The sequence below is a fragment of the Ictidomys tridecemlineatus genome, chromosome 7 (assembly GCF_052094955.1).
Source record: "Ictidomys tridecemlineatus isolate mIctTri1 chromosome 7, mIctTri1.hap1, whole genome shotgun sequence".
NCBI classification, from domain to species: domain Eukaryota; kingdom Metazoa; phylum Chordata; class Mammalia; order Rodentia; family Sciuridae; genus Ictidomys; species Ictidomys tridecemlineatus.
Window position 1 is genome coordinate 142336246 of NC_135483.1, and position 17013 is coordinate 142353258.

Consider the following 17013-nt stretch of genomic DNA (forward strand, 5'->3'; position numbering starts at 1 on the left):
TTCCTCCACTGTCGGGGAGAGGGGAGGTGAGAAAGGGCTGAGGCTGCGGGAGGGTGGACGGAGGGGGCTGTGCACGCCATCCTGCTGGCTGACCCGGGAAAGCAGCCGGGTCAGAGAGTCAGAGCCTCAAGCACCTCCCAGGTGCAGATGAGGGAGGAAAAAATATCACTCAACAGTCAAACCTCTTTTATTCTACGATTATTCTGTATCTCTACACACTTAAATGCATTGTGATCAACTTTTTTCCTATTTAAGGAAAAAAATCCAACATTTATTTTCTTTTTATTGGGGATTGTGAGCACAGAGGTGCTTGCCATTCCCAGCCCCACCTCCCTTTTGGAGACCATCTCACTAAGTTGTCCAGGATGGCCTCAAATATGTGATCCTCTTGCCTCAGCCTCCAGAGTCACTAGAATTACAGATGTTTACCCGGAAACCTGGCTTTGCTTTTTTTTTTTTTTTTGCAGTACTGGGGATCGAACCCAAGGACATGCGCTTTCCATTGAGCTATTCCCTCACTCTAGCCCTTTTAATTTTTTGTTTTGAAACAGAATAAGTTTTAAATAAGTTGCTGAGGCTATCCTCAAACTTAAGGTTCTCCTGACTCAGCTTCTCAGATAGCCGAGATTAAAGGTATGTGTGTGCCATGGTGCCTGGCAATAACTAACTTTTCTGAAGTCTGGCAAAACAAAGAGAGTATTAAGTGAATTTAAGTAGATTAGTCAGAAAAAACATGAGAGGCTGGAAAAGAGGAGATTTTCTGTCTCTGACTTTGAATGAGAGAAGGCAGAGTTGTGACCAAGCAGCTTTGGAAGTATCAGACAATCAGAGGTGAGAATCAGTGTGGAATTCTAATATAGGAAGTTAATTAATCATGAGTAAGAAGACCTACTCTGTCATGGCGCTGGTGAATAGGGAACAGAAGCTTCACTCCGAACTAAGTGATGTGAAGTATTTGTGCTTCTCCAAGAGACTTGGTTCTGACCTGAGCCATGCCCAAAATGCAAATTATGAAGGCAGTGTGAGAAAACTCAACTTAATGGAGGTCACAAACATTTTTCAAGCTTTGTGCACAAATCAAATGTCCTTTAACAAAAAACAGTTAAGATGGAGCTACTTATGTGCAAAAATATTTATTTATAATCCTAAAAAATATGAACTATCACTAATCTTTTTTCAAATATTTATTTATAAATGGATATCATAACTTTATTTTTATGTTGTGCTGAGGATTGAACTCAGTGCCTCACTTGTGCCAGGCAAGTGCTCTACCACTGAGCCACAACCCCAGCTCATATCACTAATCTTAAAGGAGACACCTTATGGGGCTGGGATTATAGCTCAGTGGTAGAGCACTTGCCTAATATGTGTGAGGCCCTGGGTTCGACCCCCAGAACCACATAAAATAAATAAGCAAAATAAAGCATTGTGTCCATCTACAACTAAAAAATATTTTAAAAAAGGGGAGACACCTTATATATAGGAAGCAGTTCTTGAATGGTTAATTCTGAACATTTGTAGAAAATGCAATTTTGCACATACATATATAGAATGTTGCAGAACTTCCAACCAAATTAAATATTTTTAATATTTTCAGTCCCTAATGAATGCTGTTGCCTCAGAACCAACTCCTTTATCTCTTTAATGGTTTTGTTCTATAATGTGCAATTATCATATCAGAAATTGGATAAATAAAATTACACAAACTTAAAGGTTTCTTAGTGAGGTTTCAGACTTCTTTTAAAAAGTATGCAATTTACTTTGGAGCAGACTCAAAAGTATTTTATTTCTTCTTATACTGCTGAATTACCTAATAATAATCCACTAATCTACCCATTTCTCCAATACAGAAATATAACAAGAATTTTCCACAGCACTCTATATCTGATTTCACTTACTACACTTGGTTTCATTTACGTTTTACTTAGTTCTTATTTTTAATCCCTTGCTTAGTTTTCTTCTTATTTGTTGCCATTTATTCTTTTTTTGTTTTTGGTACTGGGGATTGACCCCAGGGGAGCTTAACCACTGAGCCACATCCTCAGCCCTTTTTCATTGAGATAGGGTCTCACTGAATTGCTAAGTGCCTCGTGAAGTTGCTGAGACTGGTTTTGAATTTATGATCTTCCTGCCTCAGCCTTCCGAGCCACTGGGATTAGAGGTGTGTGCCACTGTGTCCAGCCATTTATTTATTTTTATGTTAGGAAAAGGATATCACTATTTGATACTCAAAAAAATATCCTTTCTTAGGCATAGCCAGCTTTTCCTGAGAAACCACCTATTTTCTTGTCCATTGTGTGATGTAGATTTCTGTATCTTACTGTGACAAAGTAATACAGTGAAGCAAAAAAGCTGGCCTGGGGGCTGGGGATGTGGCTCAAGCAGTAGCACGCTCACCTGGCATGCGTGCGGCCCGGGTTCGATCCTCAGCACCACATACCAACAAAGATGTTGTGTCCGCCAAGAACTAAAAAATAAATATTAAAAATTCTCTCTCTCTCTCCTCTCTTAAAAAAAAAAAAAAAAAAAAGGAGAGCTCAGGGATGAAAGAATTCTAAGACTTTCGTCATCCGAGAAGAAGGCAAATAGTCTCCAAATAACTAATTTGTTATTATTCTTCTTTCTGAATCTTTCTGCTACAATTTAAAAAGTGTTGAATTTATACATACTATAATTTCAACTGGCCCATAGTATTTATTAGCAAGTATGACATTTTAAAATGATAAAAGTCTAATCTTTTAGCAGTTTCACAACCAGTGTATAAACTTTTGTACACACTGCTGTATTGAAACAAAAGTCTAACCCACCAGAAATGAATGGGCCAGTTTTCACAATTTAATAATTTCATAGAAAAGATTAAAAACAAAGACACCCTTTAATATGGTCAGAACAATAATAACAAACAAAATTCCTTAATTTTTGAAACAGATTTTTTTTTTTCTTCTGGTTAGAGTCAACTGTTATAGACTTTGTAATAATATTCCTATCATCTTTCAATAAATGTCCATCTACAAATTAATTAACTTTTTTGAGACAAATCCCTGGTATACTATTCTTCTGATTCCCATGAAAGACTCACTTTTAAGATACAATTGCAGCTGCCCCACACTGCCAGTTACTGTGTCATACACACGCCTTAAAATTCTGTAATCAGCAGCCACCAGGTGCCGTATCGCATTTAGCACACCACAGTCAGTCAATACAGACATCCCCAAACACACCAAGGCTGGTTTTGTCAAATGTTTTATTGAGTGTAGACATCTGGAGTACTGTAAAACATGCATTATCTGTAGATTCAAAAAGGAGCAAGCCACATTGTCCTCACTGTCAAATGTGTCAGGCTTGGCATACATGATGGAGATTAATGAAGTATCATGAGAGTAATATGGTTCCTGAAAAGCTTCTACAATTTGGAGTAGGGTCTTAATCACGTGAAAAGGAAAGCTGTTCACATTTAGTAACTTGCTTTTCATTGGAGGTACACAGTATTTTATAATTTTAAAACAAATAAAAATAATTTGTTTGTAGAAGATTCCCATCCCCCCAACTTTATTTATCTCTTTAGTTTTCAAAAATTAAAAAAAAAAAAAACATGTCTTTTGGAATTTGTGTTTATCTGAGCAATAGCTAAAATTTATTTCTTTTTCGGTTGCTGTGGTGTATTAAATTTGAAGAAGATAATATCTCCATCTTCAACAATATAATTCCTGCCTTGTTGTCTGTACTTTCCAGCAGCCTGCAAACAGGAAATACAGGAGAAATGGATTATTATTTGACAACCAAATACATACAGCAAATGGTAAGAGCAGATGCAAAGATATACTACTTGTGTAATAATTAAAAAACAGAAAAAGGAAAGTAAAAAAATAAATATAGAAGGCATACGAGTTGAAGACTAGACTTGGAGAGAAGCAAAGTATTTCTGACTTGGGCAGAACTAGATTTTCCATATATACATAATCATAATGTATTCTCCACTAAACTGTTGGTACATAAATGTAATTATACCAATATCATTAAGTTTCATTACATGCTGTTTATGGTACATTTCTGATGTGTCTGCAAACATCCAGCAAGTTGCTGTAACAAAACAGATCAAACGAGGCAGAAAAAAGACTATAAGCCATTTTACTTTCTTAAAGAAATTCTTTGGTGACAATGGTGATGCTAAAAAGGTAGTTGCTATATGAGAAAGTATAATTAATTGTATTGCATAGATTTTTGAACTACTTCCTTGTAATTTTTTTTAGTCTTGATAATGACTATTCATAGTGATGTATACTATAATTCATCATTGAAGAAGTTACTGAATAATGGTTCTATTTACAAGCAGACTCTAACAGGTTGGAATCGCAAAAACAGATACTTTTTTTCCATTTCTAAATTAGTCAGCAAAGCAACTGATTCCACCTGCTGGTATGCAGACCCAGACACACAATCTGCCATAACTAATACAAACAAGTGGCAGTTTCAGAAAACCAAGTTCACCCTGTGACACAGCACATACATTTAACCCTAAGCACAACAGGCTCTCTAGTACCCACACTTAACACTGCACACCACTGATATGGTCTCATGTGATCCTGCCACGGACTGCTCAACAATGAGAACTCAAGGATCTTTTGGAAAAAAAATCTCAAAAATGTTTTCCTTCTTTTATATTAAGAATATGAAATCTTTGTTCAATAAGATATGTTCTTATCATTGAAGGTATCAATAAGAATGTTCAAAAGTCAAGTGAAATTATACTAATAAGTAGCAAAAACACTAACAAAGATCATACTTCCAAGGTTAAAATCAACAAACCAAACTTAAGAGTCCTCATGAACATCTTTTCAATTATCTAGACTATATAGAAAATCACCTACTAATAGAATACGCTATTAAAATAAAAGCTTATTTTAAAAAAGAGAATGTACCCTACCATTCTACAAGGCATAAATAAATAAGTATTCACATGATTTTTATAAAGACATGTGATGTACTGAAAACCATATGCTCCTTATTTCTAGACTCTAAAGCCTACTGTTACAAAATTGTATAGACAATCTAAATCAAATACATATTGACATGACATATTAGTGTAAGTTTATATACTTTGTTACCACTCAAGTTTACTATTAATAGTGACAGTGTTCCTTTAAATTCTCCAGAGACCATTTAATCCATTTCCACTGCTATCAGAAACACTGGTTGAAAAAAAAATCAATACCCATTTGTGAATCTTGAGTATGTATTAAACAAGACACGTCTAACCAGTTCATTTGCACTTGAAAGCAGCCATCTGTAGAAGCCAGCTTTGCCTAAGCAGATATGATTGCTAATAATGTGATATCCCTGTAGACTACAAAGCCCACACAGAGCTATTCAGTATATAGTTCACAGCACTGGCATTAAATTAGTTATGCTGCACTGGTGTTAGAAATACATATACATATACACGCATATATATAATTCTGCTCTCAAATCTAAAACCTACTTATGATATGCAAGTAAACAGCTGTTAAATAAGGGAACATAAGGTAATTTATAAATGCTTCATTTTACTCAGAGTTCAAAAATTCAAGTGTTAGTTTTGGACATTAAAACTACATAAAATATTCTAGGTTGAAAAGTCAGAGGTCAACCATTTCCATTTATAATATAAAGCCTCAGTTGGTGTTAAATATTCTTATAAGCAGAAAATGTTTTTCTCTGAATTGTTAAAGTATTCACAATTCATGCTGTTTTCAAGTTTATTATAACCCAGACTTCACCAAGATTGGTAAGATAGACTTATCATGTAAGAATTTAAAAAAGAAGCATCTTACCTCTGAATTCTAGTAATAGAAAATAACCTTTACTCCATGAAAATATACATATGCCAATATTATGTAGCACGTTGACAAATAATTTGAGATTTTTCCTCCTGAAGTCTAATTAGTATTCCTGACAAAGTTCAATCTCAATATTTGCATACCTATCTCTATCAATATACATGACACCACTGGAAAATTAATGACTTTGCTTAGTTGTAAACTGGAACTACTTCTGCTCATTTTAAAAAGCAAAATGGCTCTCATTCAACAGTAAACCAATTATATCAAGATATCCACCCCCACTCCTGGGGTTCCAGCAGTCCTGCTGTCCAATATGATCACTCCAATGATACCAGTGAGAATAAATCAAATTTGAAATAAACTTTTTTGTATGCCTTTCAAATTATGAAATAGTAAACATAAGACAGTTCTCCTAAAATTCTATAACATTTTCTATGGTCGTCTTTAAATATTAAATTAAATTAAAGATAAAGAAGCCTTCCTAGAATTTCAAGTTTAATCAGCTGACCTATCCATTCACTGGAGATTACTAGATTTCTCTAAGTAAAATCTAATAAGAAAAAAGAGAAAAACAAAAGCAAAAATAAAAATTTTGCAACAGAATTTATATTTAAAAAATCATTTATGATTCATCTATTACACTGCTTCATTATTAGTGCATGAAAATCAAATCATGTTTATTAGTTAGAATAAAGCACAATTTTGGACCTGCCCTCTAGTGTTGAGAAAGCAACTCAAATTCTCAAATATCCTGAAATGACAACAAAAAAGTAAACCATAAAGTTTTAGCAATAACAGGTTTTATTTAGCTAAGTGTCTATCTCTTGATTTGAATTAATCATGAGACTTGTATTTCAGATATTCATATTATAATTTCCAAAAAATTCTTTAAAATTATTTACAATGAATTAAAATAGTTCATTTTAATTTTTAGTTAAGGAAAAAAATCTTACACAACTATTGACAACAAATTCACAATCTTTAAAAATTATCTAAAAGCATGTGAACATTTGAAACTCCTGAATCAGTTGGTAAGTAATACTAAATTCTGATAAGCTTATTTTAGACTACACTGTTTAGTGATAACTATCATTCATTCTTATCAGGCTTATCATGGATAGCATCATATTAGTGAAAAAATAGTGAAACATGAAAATTAAAAAAAATGTTCTTTACCTTGACTGCATTTTCAGACCCTTCCTCTTTAAAATCTTCGTATTTCATTACTTCAGCCATAATGAATCCCTTTTCAAAATCTGTGTGAATCTTTCCTGCAGCTTGAGGAGCCTTCGTTCCTTTCTTTGAAATGAAAGACCAGAGAAAACTAATTGCATTAAAGATGACTGAGTGTTAGAATTTCTTTTTTCTGATCTTCAATTGGCGCAACTAAAACTTACTTTAATACCAGTTAGGATGTCAGGTATACAATTAGTACATTTCAACACTGGACACTATCTGTGCAGCAGATATAGCACAGATAGATCAGGAGATATTAAAGAAGTGTAGCTTTGTTTTTCCTAACAGCCGTCTATGGTTTTATTGATTTAGATGCAGTGGTCTGGTTTTGGTGTAGGTTTCATTTCGATTTTCTATTCTTCACAGTAGAAAAAAATAAAGATTTTTAAGTAACTTTCAAGCTGAATTATCAAAGGTATTAAAAAAGATAAAACACTCTCAAAATTTCAGCTCATCTAAAGAACATATATAAAAATCAATATACAAAGGGACATTTTTAAGGCATTTCCAACAAATCAGTAACCTACATTCAGCAGATAATTTCAAAATTCTCAAGAAATTTTAATAAGACTTTTGAACATTTTGGATAATACACCCTGCCTCTAACCAATATGAAGGAAATTCAAGTTAAGATAGGAAGAGAAATATTTTATAATTACCCCCATATGTTAAATTATAAGGGCATACATTCCAGACACACAGAACCATAGAAAGAAATCTGAGAAATAATGGTGACCGAAAGTCTGCTTAATAAAGCATGTTAAAGTGATAAGGAGTCTGACACTATAAAGCACAGTTTTTACAATAAAAGATGTATTGGGTTAATATGGGTACTCACTGATGCTTACCTGACTAAATATCTTAGCACATTAAATCATGGATACTTACAATCAGTCTTAAGATAAACCAGCTTTCACGTTTTTAAGCCCAGAGCATGCTCTTTCTCCTGATTCACATACTTAAGTTGAAGTTTAAAATATATCTTTAAAATATATAATAAAAATAAACACTGGCAATTTGTTTACCAACTCATATTTGCTTTGACACTATTTTTAAAGTCTACATAAAAGGACGTTGGTTAGAAGTCAATCAAACATTTTTTTTTCCCTCCAAAGGGGAAAGGAGATTAAAGAAAAGTGAATCTCATATTCATACAAGGTATTTAACATTATGTTGAACTGCTTCCATATTTCTATGCATATTAAATCAAAACAAATGTAACAATAAATTATAGTAGTCAACTGAAAACAGAAATCAGCACTAAAATTTATTATGTAGCAGATATTTTAAAAAGCATAACAAAGACACTAAGTCTAAAAGTTCTCGCATTATTTTTATATTCTGTAACACATTATTTGGAACTTTATGTATTTCATAATATTTTTCAATAGTAACTACTATATTATAATATATTTACATCTAAAAGCAAACCATTACAGTTCAGTTTCTGTTGTCCTCTGGGAATAAATTAGTCATCCTCTCTGTTCATATTCCGTAGACATCAATATTTAAAATCATATCACATTTTTAAAGAAGATTGAACATATAACACTGAAAATAAATATCACTTTCATGAATTCAAATAAAAAAGGCACGAATTATTGTACACTGAATTTAGCTTTTTTGAGCCCAACTGTGTATCTATGAAGAGCATAATGATGTCATATTGCTTTTATTGCTGAAAATGTAATCCGAGCAAAGCAAAGGAGGAAAGAACCACCCGCAACCCAAACAAACTTAGCGAATACAAAATGAAAAGCAACATCAATTTCACTGCAGACAAACCCAGTCACACAGATTAAGCAAGCACAATACTGGTTCGTCTTATCTCTGACCACAGGAGGAGGGTAGACAGATTCTACAGGATGAAGAAATTCAGACTATGTAATAGGCAGAATCAATTGTTACCTGCCTCAATCAATGCCGCTCCACTTTCACTGTTCAGCAGCTCACAAATAATTAAAGTTATCCTGGACAAAAACCTCATCTGTAATGACTAGCTAACCGCCACCATGACAAACTTCAAAGTCAGTGATATCAATCTGAATTCAATAGTGTGGAACTGGATATAGCTGATGAATAAGTATGAATCTTACCCTGATGGTCCATGCACGCACTTCATCTGGGCCTGCAGTGAAAAAGTATTCTAACTGGAGTGCTGCAAACCCAGCCTTAATGATCTTTGGCAAAGCACTGAAATAAAATGAAACAAATTCACTCAACACATAAGTTGACTGTGCCACAGATCAGAATGAAGCTAAAATTATTCATTTCAAGCAGATAATGTTAAAGATATTAGCAAATGACCATTCATCTTTCATAACATACTTGAAGAGGTCAGAAAGCAGTGACTATTTCTAAAAATGTTCTTTGTAAAATTGGTTTTAATTGTATTAGCTTCAAGATGTCATTTTATATTATTTACTATTAGAAAAAAAGAAAAATTAGTTTAACCCAACCTATGACTATTTTCATCTAATATTAATTTTTTCTAGGACTTGGCATGAAAGCAAAATTATTTGATTGAAATCCAATAGTCTAACAATATATTACTGTTACTCAGAAAAAAATATGGCAACTGATTCACTCTTTCCCCTCCCCCACCGAACATGACGAAAGAGTTTTGGCGATCATCCCTCCTCAAAAATATACATAACTAATACCTATGTTATAATTAAAACACTGTACGGAGATGACAGATGACAGTTAAAAACTTAATTTAAAATAAATCTTTTCACTCTGTCTCATGGTAAAGAAAGGAGAAGATTCCCTCTTTATAATGGTAATTACTCTGTCATTTATTATTCTATCAGCGCAAGCAATTAAATTACTGCAAGGAAATAGTTGATAATAAAGTGTAGGGAAAATGAATGCTAATTAACCTTTGTGTCATGTTCGCTTCCAGATACTTCTGTCTCTCCTCAGCACTCAATTCTTGCAACTTGAGTTCCAAGGCCCCACTAAAAGGAATGACCAAGGCACCTGGGTCATACTTGTCCACCCACTCTTTAATTTTTATCAACCTGTAGACAAAAAAGGGCACAACATTATCTTGTAGTGCATGCATGACTGTACCACATTCATTATTATCAAGTAGCACATACATATTCATAAGAATTGCACGGTTTTATGATGCCATCTTTTTGTGTATAGCTTTCCAAGGTCAAGGCATTAACAGGCAGCAATTGCTTCAGGTGTATGCCATGATATTTTACTGTAATATAGTTTTACTTTAGCACATTATCTGTAGGAGCTGTTTTACAAATATTTTTAAACTTTTTAAAGTTACACTAAATTTGTTCAGCCTTAACATCATATCCTTAAATAAAGCCTCAATGTTATACTTTGTTTTCTTTACAAAGTCAGTTTTTAAAAAGAGAAAATATAAAGTTCGATTTGTATAAGGATCACACCTAAAAACGCCAGATAATTCTGAAGAATCTTTGACAAATAATTTGTTCCATCGAGATATTTATATGCCTGGTTTAGTTCATCCCCCAACTGCCTTACTGGGGATTGAACCCAGGTCCCTGTACATGCCAGGCAAGTGCTCTACCACTGAGCTATACCCTCTAGCCCTGGTTTAGTTCATTGTTGAACTAAAAGAACTCACTGGTTTTGAACTGTTTTTTTTTTTTTTTTGTTGTTGTTGTTGTTTTGTTTTAACTACAAAAAAACAAAACCAAAACAAATAAAAAGCACAGAAATACAGATTTACTAATATAGTCAATCAGGTACAAACTGTTCTTATGAACCAGACTTTTGTAGAATCATAAATAATAGAATTGCATAGGAAATAAATTCCTTTAATCACTAAGGTTTTGGAAAGCCAAATCAGTAGGAAATTGATACTAGTTGTTACCTGAAAAGGCATTATTAAGTAGGTTTTTTTTCCCTTTCAAAGTACAGAGTATTTTGGTAAAGCAGTAATTAGTACATAAATGAAATAAATGTGATAATAACCAAAAGGTTTCACTTCTAAGTTTTTTATTCCTGAGCAGATTTTACTGAGCCTTTTTTTAAAGTCTGTTTCCTCATTTGTAGAAATGGAGATAATAATATTACATATATTACAAAGAACTTAGAAAAATGCCCTATGAATAGTAAACAAATACTATTATTTTCATTCTCAGATAATAACAGTGTATAATCTTGTGCTTCTGGAACTGTGTTTCATACATATCTGACTAAATTCAGTTGACATTTATATTAAAAATTTTAATGTATGCCATAGCCTTACATAATTCTACCCACAGCCTATATTTAGACCAAGCTTTTAAAAGCTATTTCAGCAAAATACTATGCATAAATACTTTAAATGATCAATGTAAATGCCACTTTAGGGGAAAAGAAAAACAAGATCTAAAGCACAAATCTATCAAAACTCAACTATCAAAGAAAATGGCAGGGGATCATAGTTATTAGAAAATTAAGAATATGGCCCACTGGACAGGACTTAAAATAGGAAAAGAAATGAAAAAATTCATAAAAGTTTTTACATATTTGTTATACAACAGTAACTATTTAACATATTATTAGATTTTAAAAATATCTTCATAACTTGTTTCTTTTTGTTCATAACTTAAAAAAATAGATCAATCCCTAAGACTTACTTTGGAATAAAGTATGTAGCCTTAAAAATGAGAGTCAAACCAGATATTTTCTAACCCAAAATTATGAAAGAAAGAATAAAAGAAAAAAGGGGAAAATTTAAATTGGTACTTTCTGTCTAAAACGACATCACTGCATTCTAAGTTACATTAGAGACTTACTACTTTCAAACAAAACTCTATATTAAAATGTTATCAATGGTTTAGTAACACACTTTTATTATAAGTTAGAATGAAATACCTAATTTAAAAAAGCAGATCATAAACTGATTCAATGAAGTGAAATAAAACAAGCCCAGGTATAAAGATAAAATAAAAATGTCACACACATTTTGTTTCACACATACGGTCAACATAACTAATAAAACTAGAACTGTTATGAAACAAGAAAAGAAATAATTACTTTGGCTAAAACATCAATTCAGAATAACAATAGTTCTACCCTGTCATTTTAACAGCCTTTCCTGCAGAGACCTCAGAGGGATTATTTGCATTCCTCAGGTGTTCTATTGTACAATTCAGATGAATAAAGACTTACAAATCATTCCTCTACCGCCAATGTAAGACTTTGATCTGGTGAATACACCATTGTACCTTAACTATAATTGGCAAAAAAACCTGACAGTGTAGAGCATCACAAGCTTAATAACAAAGGAGAATATCTCAAAGTGTTGACAGATGATCTTCATAATGCAGAAGCAGAGCGGGTACATTTTAGCAGTAAATGAGCACTGAGGTCTAAAGGTCTCTAAAGTGACTGACATCAGACCTGCTATCGCCTCACTAAAAGAAAATGGTACCGTAGCACTCTTCGCAGAGTGAGTTGGGCTCTTTGCCTGCAAGCTTCACTTCTGTGACTTTCACTGTCACAGAAAACACAGGGAAGATGAAAAGTGAGTTAGGTTCTTTGGCTGTACGCTTTACTTTTGTGACTTTCACTATCAAACAAAAGTGAGAAATGTCCCCAAATGGTTTTTAATTACATATTTGAAATAAGCCTTGGATAATTGAAAAATGAGATTCAATTTCAAGATTATAGATGAAAATATAAATGCTATGTCTACTGGGTCTGATGGTTACAAAAGTGTGATAATGAGGCCAAGATCACAAGTTTGAACCCCATGAGAACCAGTACCTTTTGCAGAAAAATGTCTATTCTCTTGCTATAAACCAAATCCCAAACTATGGCTAGTCATCTCAAAAATGTATGCTACTAGCACATGAAGGATATAGAAAATTAAAGTTGAGCTCAGTTACCAGCACTGGAAAATCAATTCTAAGCACATTCCATCAAAGCAACTGAATAATAATTTCCACATACAAATGTTAGGAAATGTCTAAAGAAAGCTACTGAATTGCTAGTGAGCAAAATAATAATGATGATATTCACACAAATTTCAAGTTATATGAAGGGAGAGGAAGAGAAGGAATAGTAAAGAAAGTATACTCCCAAAGAGTTAAACTTATAAAATACTTATGTAGTATTCATTTTTCAAATTTATATGAACAGATATTGTAAGGGAATTCATCCTTCTCAATAAGGGTCAAAACTACATTTGGTTTCCTCAAAGTCTTATGAGTAAGAAATGGAGAAAACTGCCATTATTATATTTTTCTCCCTGGCAGTGCAGCAAAAGGACAAAGCAGGGACAACTAGTTTAAAAACTAACAAAGATGATGATACTCTGAGATATACTTTGGCAGGTTGTGAACTCTTAAGATCTTCAGCATTAAATTAAAAAAAAAAAGTCCAAAATTTACCTTTAGTTTTACAATCTAACCTTCTTAGCCAGTCTTGAAATTTTGGATCCCAAAATTTGATTTCCCTAGGGTTAGTTTACATTGTTTATATTTCTTTTCCTACTATTTTTTTTTCAATTAAAAAATTTTTATGGCATTGGGGATCAACTCAGGGTCTCATGTGCTAGGCAAGCAGTCTGCCAACAAGCTACATTCCCAGCCCTAGATACCAATTTTATCACTGAAAATTTTATTTGTTTTCCTTTCAAATCTATTTGCACTTTTTGGTCTATATTTACTTGTTTAATAAATTCTTTGTCCTTCCAACATAATTTAAAACTTCCTTTCAGGTTCTTTTTCTTTTTTGACACTGGGGATTGAACACAGGGCTTTTGTGCGTGTGAGGGAAGCACTCTACCAATTGAGCTTTATCCCCAGCTCTCAGGTTGCTTTTTAATTTAGTTTCACGGGTATAACTCCCTCACTCCTTCATTTGTCATCTGCTAATGACCTCTGGGAACACTGGCTTGTACATGTGCACATGCATATAGTGGGTATCATTCTGGCAGGAGCAGTTATGTTCCAAAGGAGACTGATGGTCCCTGGGTTGAGATCTATCTATGGGATAGTTTTGCCTTTTTTAGAGAAAGGGATATAGAGAGACCCAGGGTTTGGGTGAATTTACACATCATCCCAGTTTTGGGTGAAGGCCATGCACTGTCAATTTCATTCTCCAGTGTTACTGAGATTCCTTCTAATTTGGCACCCTAAGAAGTCCCTATTCTGTTTTCAAGTCCTGTTATGTGGTCTAAAACGATCACACCACCATCAATATAACCCTTTTTTGGTTATTTCATCTAGTGTTTCTATACATTAGGAAAAAGAGGGGAGCTTCCTGTGTTGTTTTATTTTTTAATTTAATTTTATTTTTTTTTAAAGAGAGAGTGAGAGAGGAGGGAGAGAGAGCTAGAGAGAGAGAATCTTTCATATTTATTTTTTAGTTCTCGGCGGACACAACATCTTTGTTGGTATGTGGTGCTGAGGATCGAACCCGGGCTGCATGCATGCCAGGCGAGCGCGCTACCGCTTGAGCCACATCCCCTGCCCCCTGTGTTGTTTTAGTCTACTATCTTGACTGAAATCTCTCAATGTTAAGAGTTAAATCAATATTTTATAGAGTTTTAATACAACAGCTTTCAAACATTTTGACCACAACTAACAGAAAGAGACAAATTTTATACTCTGATTCAAACATGAGTATACATATCATATTCATACACATAATCAAACTCAGAAAGGCATCACAAAACAATATTTACCTTAACAAAGGGAAAAGAACACATTTAACAGTGCTATTTGATATTGTACATAACAACCAAATCCTTGCAACTTAAAATATGTCCCTGAAATAGTACCCTCCCGCACCTTCTTTTCTTGGTATTCTGGATTAATCCCAGTGATGCTCTACCACTGGAGATACATCCCCAGTTCTTTTTATGTTTTATTTTGAGATAGAGACTCACTAACTTGCCCAAGCTGGCCTCCCAAACCTGTGATCTTCTTGCCTCAGCGTCCCAAGTTACATATTGGCATATTACAGGCATATGCCAATGTACCTGACTGAAATAGCTTTTCTAGCATACTTTGGTAAGAACTTTAGTATCATCTTTTCTATATCTTATGCCCTTCCAGCCTTTCCATGACCTCTAGCCACTAAAATTCTGATTATATTTTTAGAAAATTCTTTAAATATGGGTCGAGGGGGTGGGTTTGTGGCTTAGTGGCAGAACGATCACCTCTCATGTGTGAGGCACTAGATTTGATCCTCAGCATCACATAAAAATAAATAAATAAAATGAAGTTACTGTGTCAATCTACAACAACAAAGAAATTTTTATAAAAAATGCTCAGTGGTTGAGTGCCCCTGAGTTCAATCCCTGGTACCTGCCCCCGCAATAAATAAATTAAATTAAATAAAAAATCAGTCCAGGGTTGGAAGTGTAGTTCAGTGGTATAGTTACTGCCTATACCACTGGTACAATCCCCAGCACTATGAAAGATGGCCCCATTCAGTACTAAAGCCAAGGTATATGGTATAAAATTATATAGCACTTAGGGTACCTTTTTTGAAACCTACTTATTCTATTATGGACTTTTAAAAATAAAAGCAAATCAACTGAAAGCATGAAAATGTCTGAGATGACTATACAAACCAACTAATAATGAAATGGATAGATGCTGACTACCTATTCTACTGACATTCAGAAGAACAAGAATGATAGAATAATTCCTGCTATGTCTCCCATGTCCAAAACCAGGAGAAAAATGTCACTAGAATTTTAGGGAGGAAGGAAAATACTTTGTTTGAATCCCCTGCAATGTTAAGGAAGTTTCAAATACACAGTTAAAAAAAATACTTTAGACAACATTACGATTATCAATAGTTTCTTCTTTTTTACTTATTTTATTTTTTTATGTAGTGTTGAGGATCGAACCCAGTGCCTCACACATGCTAGGCAAGTGCTTCAATACTGAGCCACAACCTCAACCCCGCTTCTTACTTTAGAAGACAAAATTATGTTTCTTTTATTCTAATAAGTCCTAATACCTAGAAAAACATCTGTAGAAAGTTAGCTTTGGAGTCCAGATTCAGAATATAAGTAATGATTCCAGCAGAGAGGACTTGGTGAATTTATATCAAGTGAAATATTGCCACGAACTGTTCTCTATAAGAACCTCACAGAACCACTATCTGAAAAATCTCATTCATTCTGCAGTCATTACAAGGCAGCATGTTTTTTGTGTGTGTTCTGATCAATGGAGTCAATGGGGCATGAGGAGAAGTCTGTAAAGGGGTTTGGAACAAGGTTTCAAAAGATTCATTTGGCTCTTAAAAAGAGAAAAAGAAGAGAATCTCTGCTGGACACTGTTTAGATCTTTCCCCTGAAACTCTAGAACTCATTTGTAATGAAAAGAATGGAAGTGGGGAAATATAGAAAAAATCCTTGTTCATGATGATACCATAGGAACTTTGAATTAACCATCCCAGGAGACCAACTACTGGATCTTAGTATGTATTAGGATTTTCCTTGTTATTTATAGCTGAAAGCATCCTGGTACTGATGCATCTTTAGGGTTATCTTTATTTAAGTATGTGATTTCAGCTCTTAGTTCTAATTTCAATTTATTCTTTAAGATTCAAGTGTCTCTAGAGCTTTCTCTGAGCTCCCACATAGGCATTATCATCACTTTAAATTGCCTATTAACCTACACATTACCTATTTTGTGCACTATAAATTGCCTATTTTTATTTTTTTAAAAAAAATCTTCTCCCACCATAGAAAAAACTTCTTGAGGTTAGGACTATGTCTTTGTTCCCTGCTATCTCTACAGAATCCTCCTACCACACACAGGATGAACAAACTTTTCTGAATAGAAAACAAGATAGAAAGAACTCTAGCTAATTCAGATTTAGCACCTTTAATTTGAAAATCTGAAGTGCTCTAAAATCCAAAACTTTTCAGTGCCATGATGCTTGAAAAGTTTCAATTTCAGAGCACTTCAGATTTTGGATTAAAGATGCTCAACTAGTAAAGTTTATGCAAATA

General features: G+C 33.6%; 1 protein-coding gene across 3 annotated transcripts in view; it reads right to left on the reverse strand.

Moving 5' to 3' along the window:
- Positions 1-3227: 3227 nt before the first annotated feature.
- Positions 3228-17013, reverse strand: part of Ola1 (Obg like ATPase 1) — a 147211-nt gene continuing 133425 nt past the window's right edge. For all 3 annotated transcript variants that reach the window (XM_005324607.4, XM_078017621.1, XM_040294488.2), the window contains 4 exons: positions 9938-10078; positions 9152-9248; positions 6996-7118; positions 3228-3736 (listed from right to left, as the gene is read on the reverse strand). In XM_005324607.4, coding sequence (XP_005324664.1) covers positions 3635-3736; positions 6996-7118; positions 9152-9248; positions 9938-10078 — 463 coding nt within the window. In that variant the 3' untranslated portion in view covers positions 3228-3634. The remainder of the gene's footprint in view (positions 3737-6995; positions 7119-9151; positions 9249-9937; positions 10079-17013) is intronic.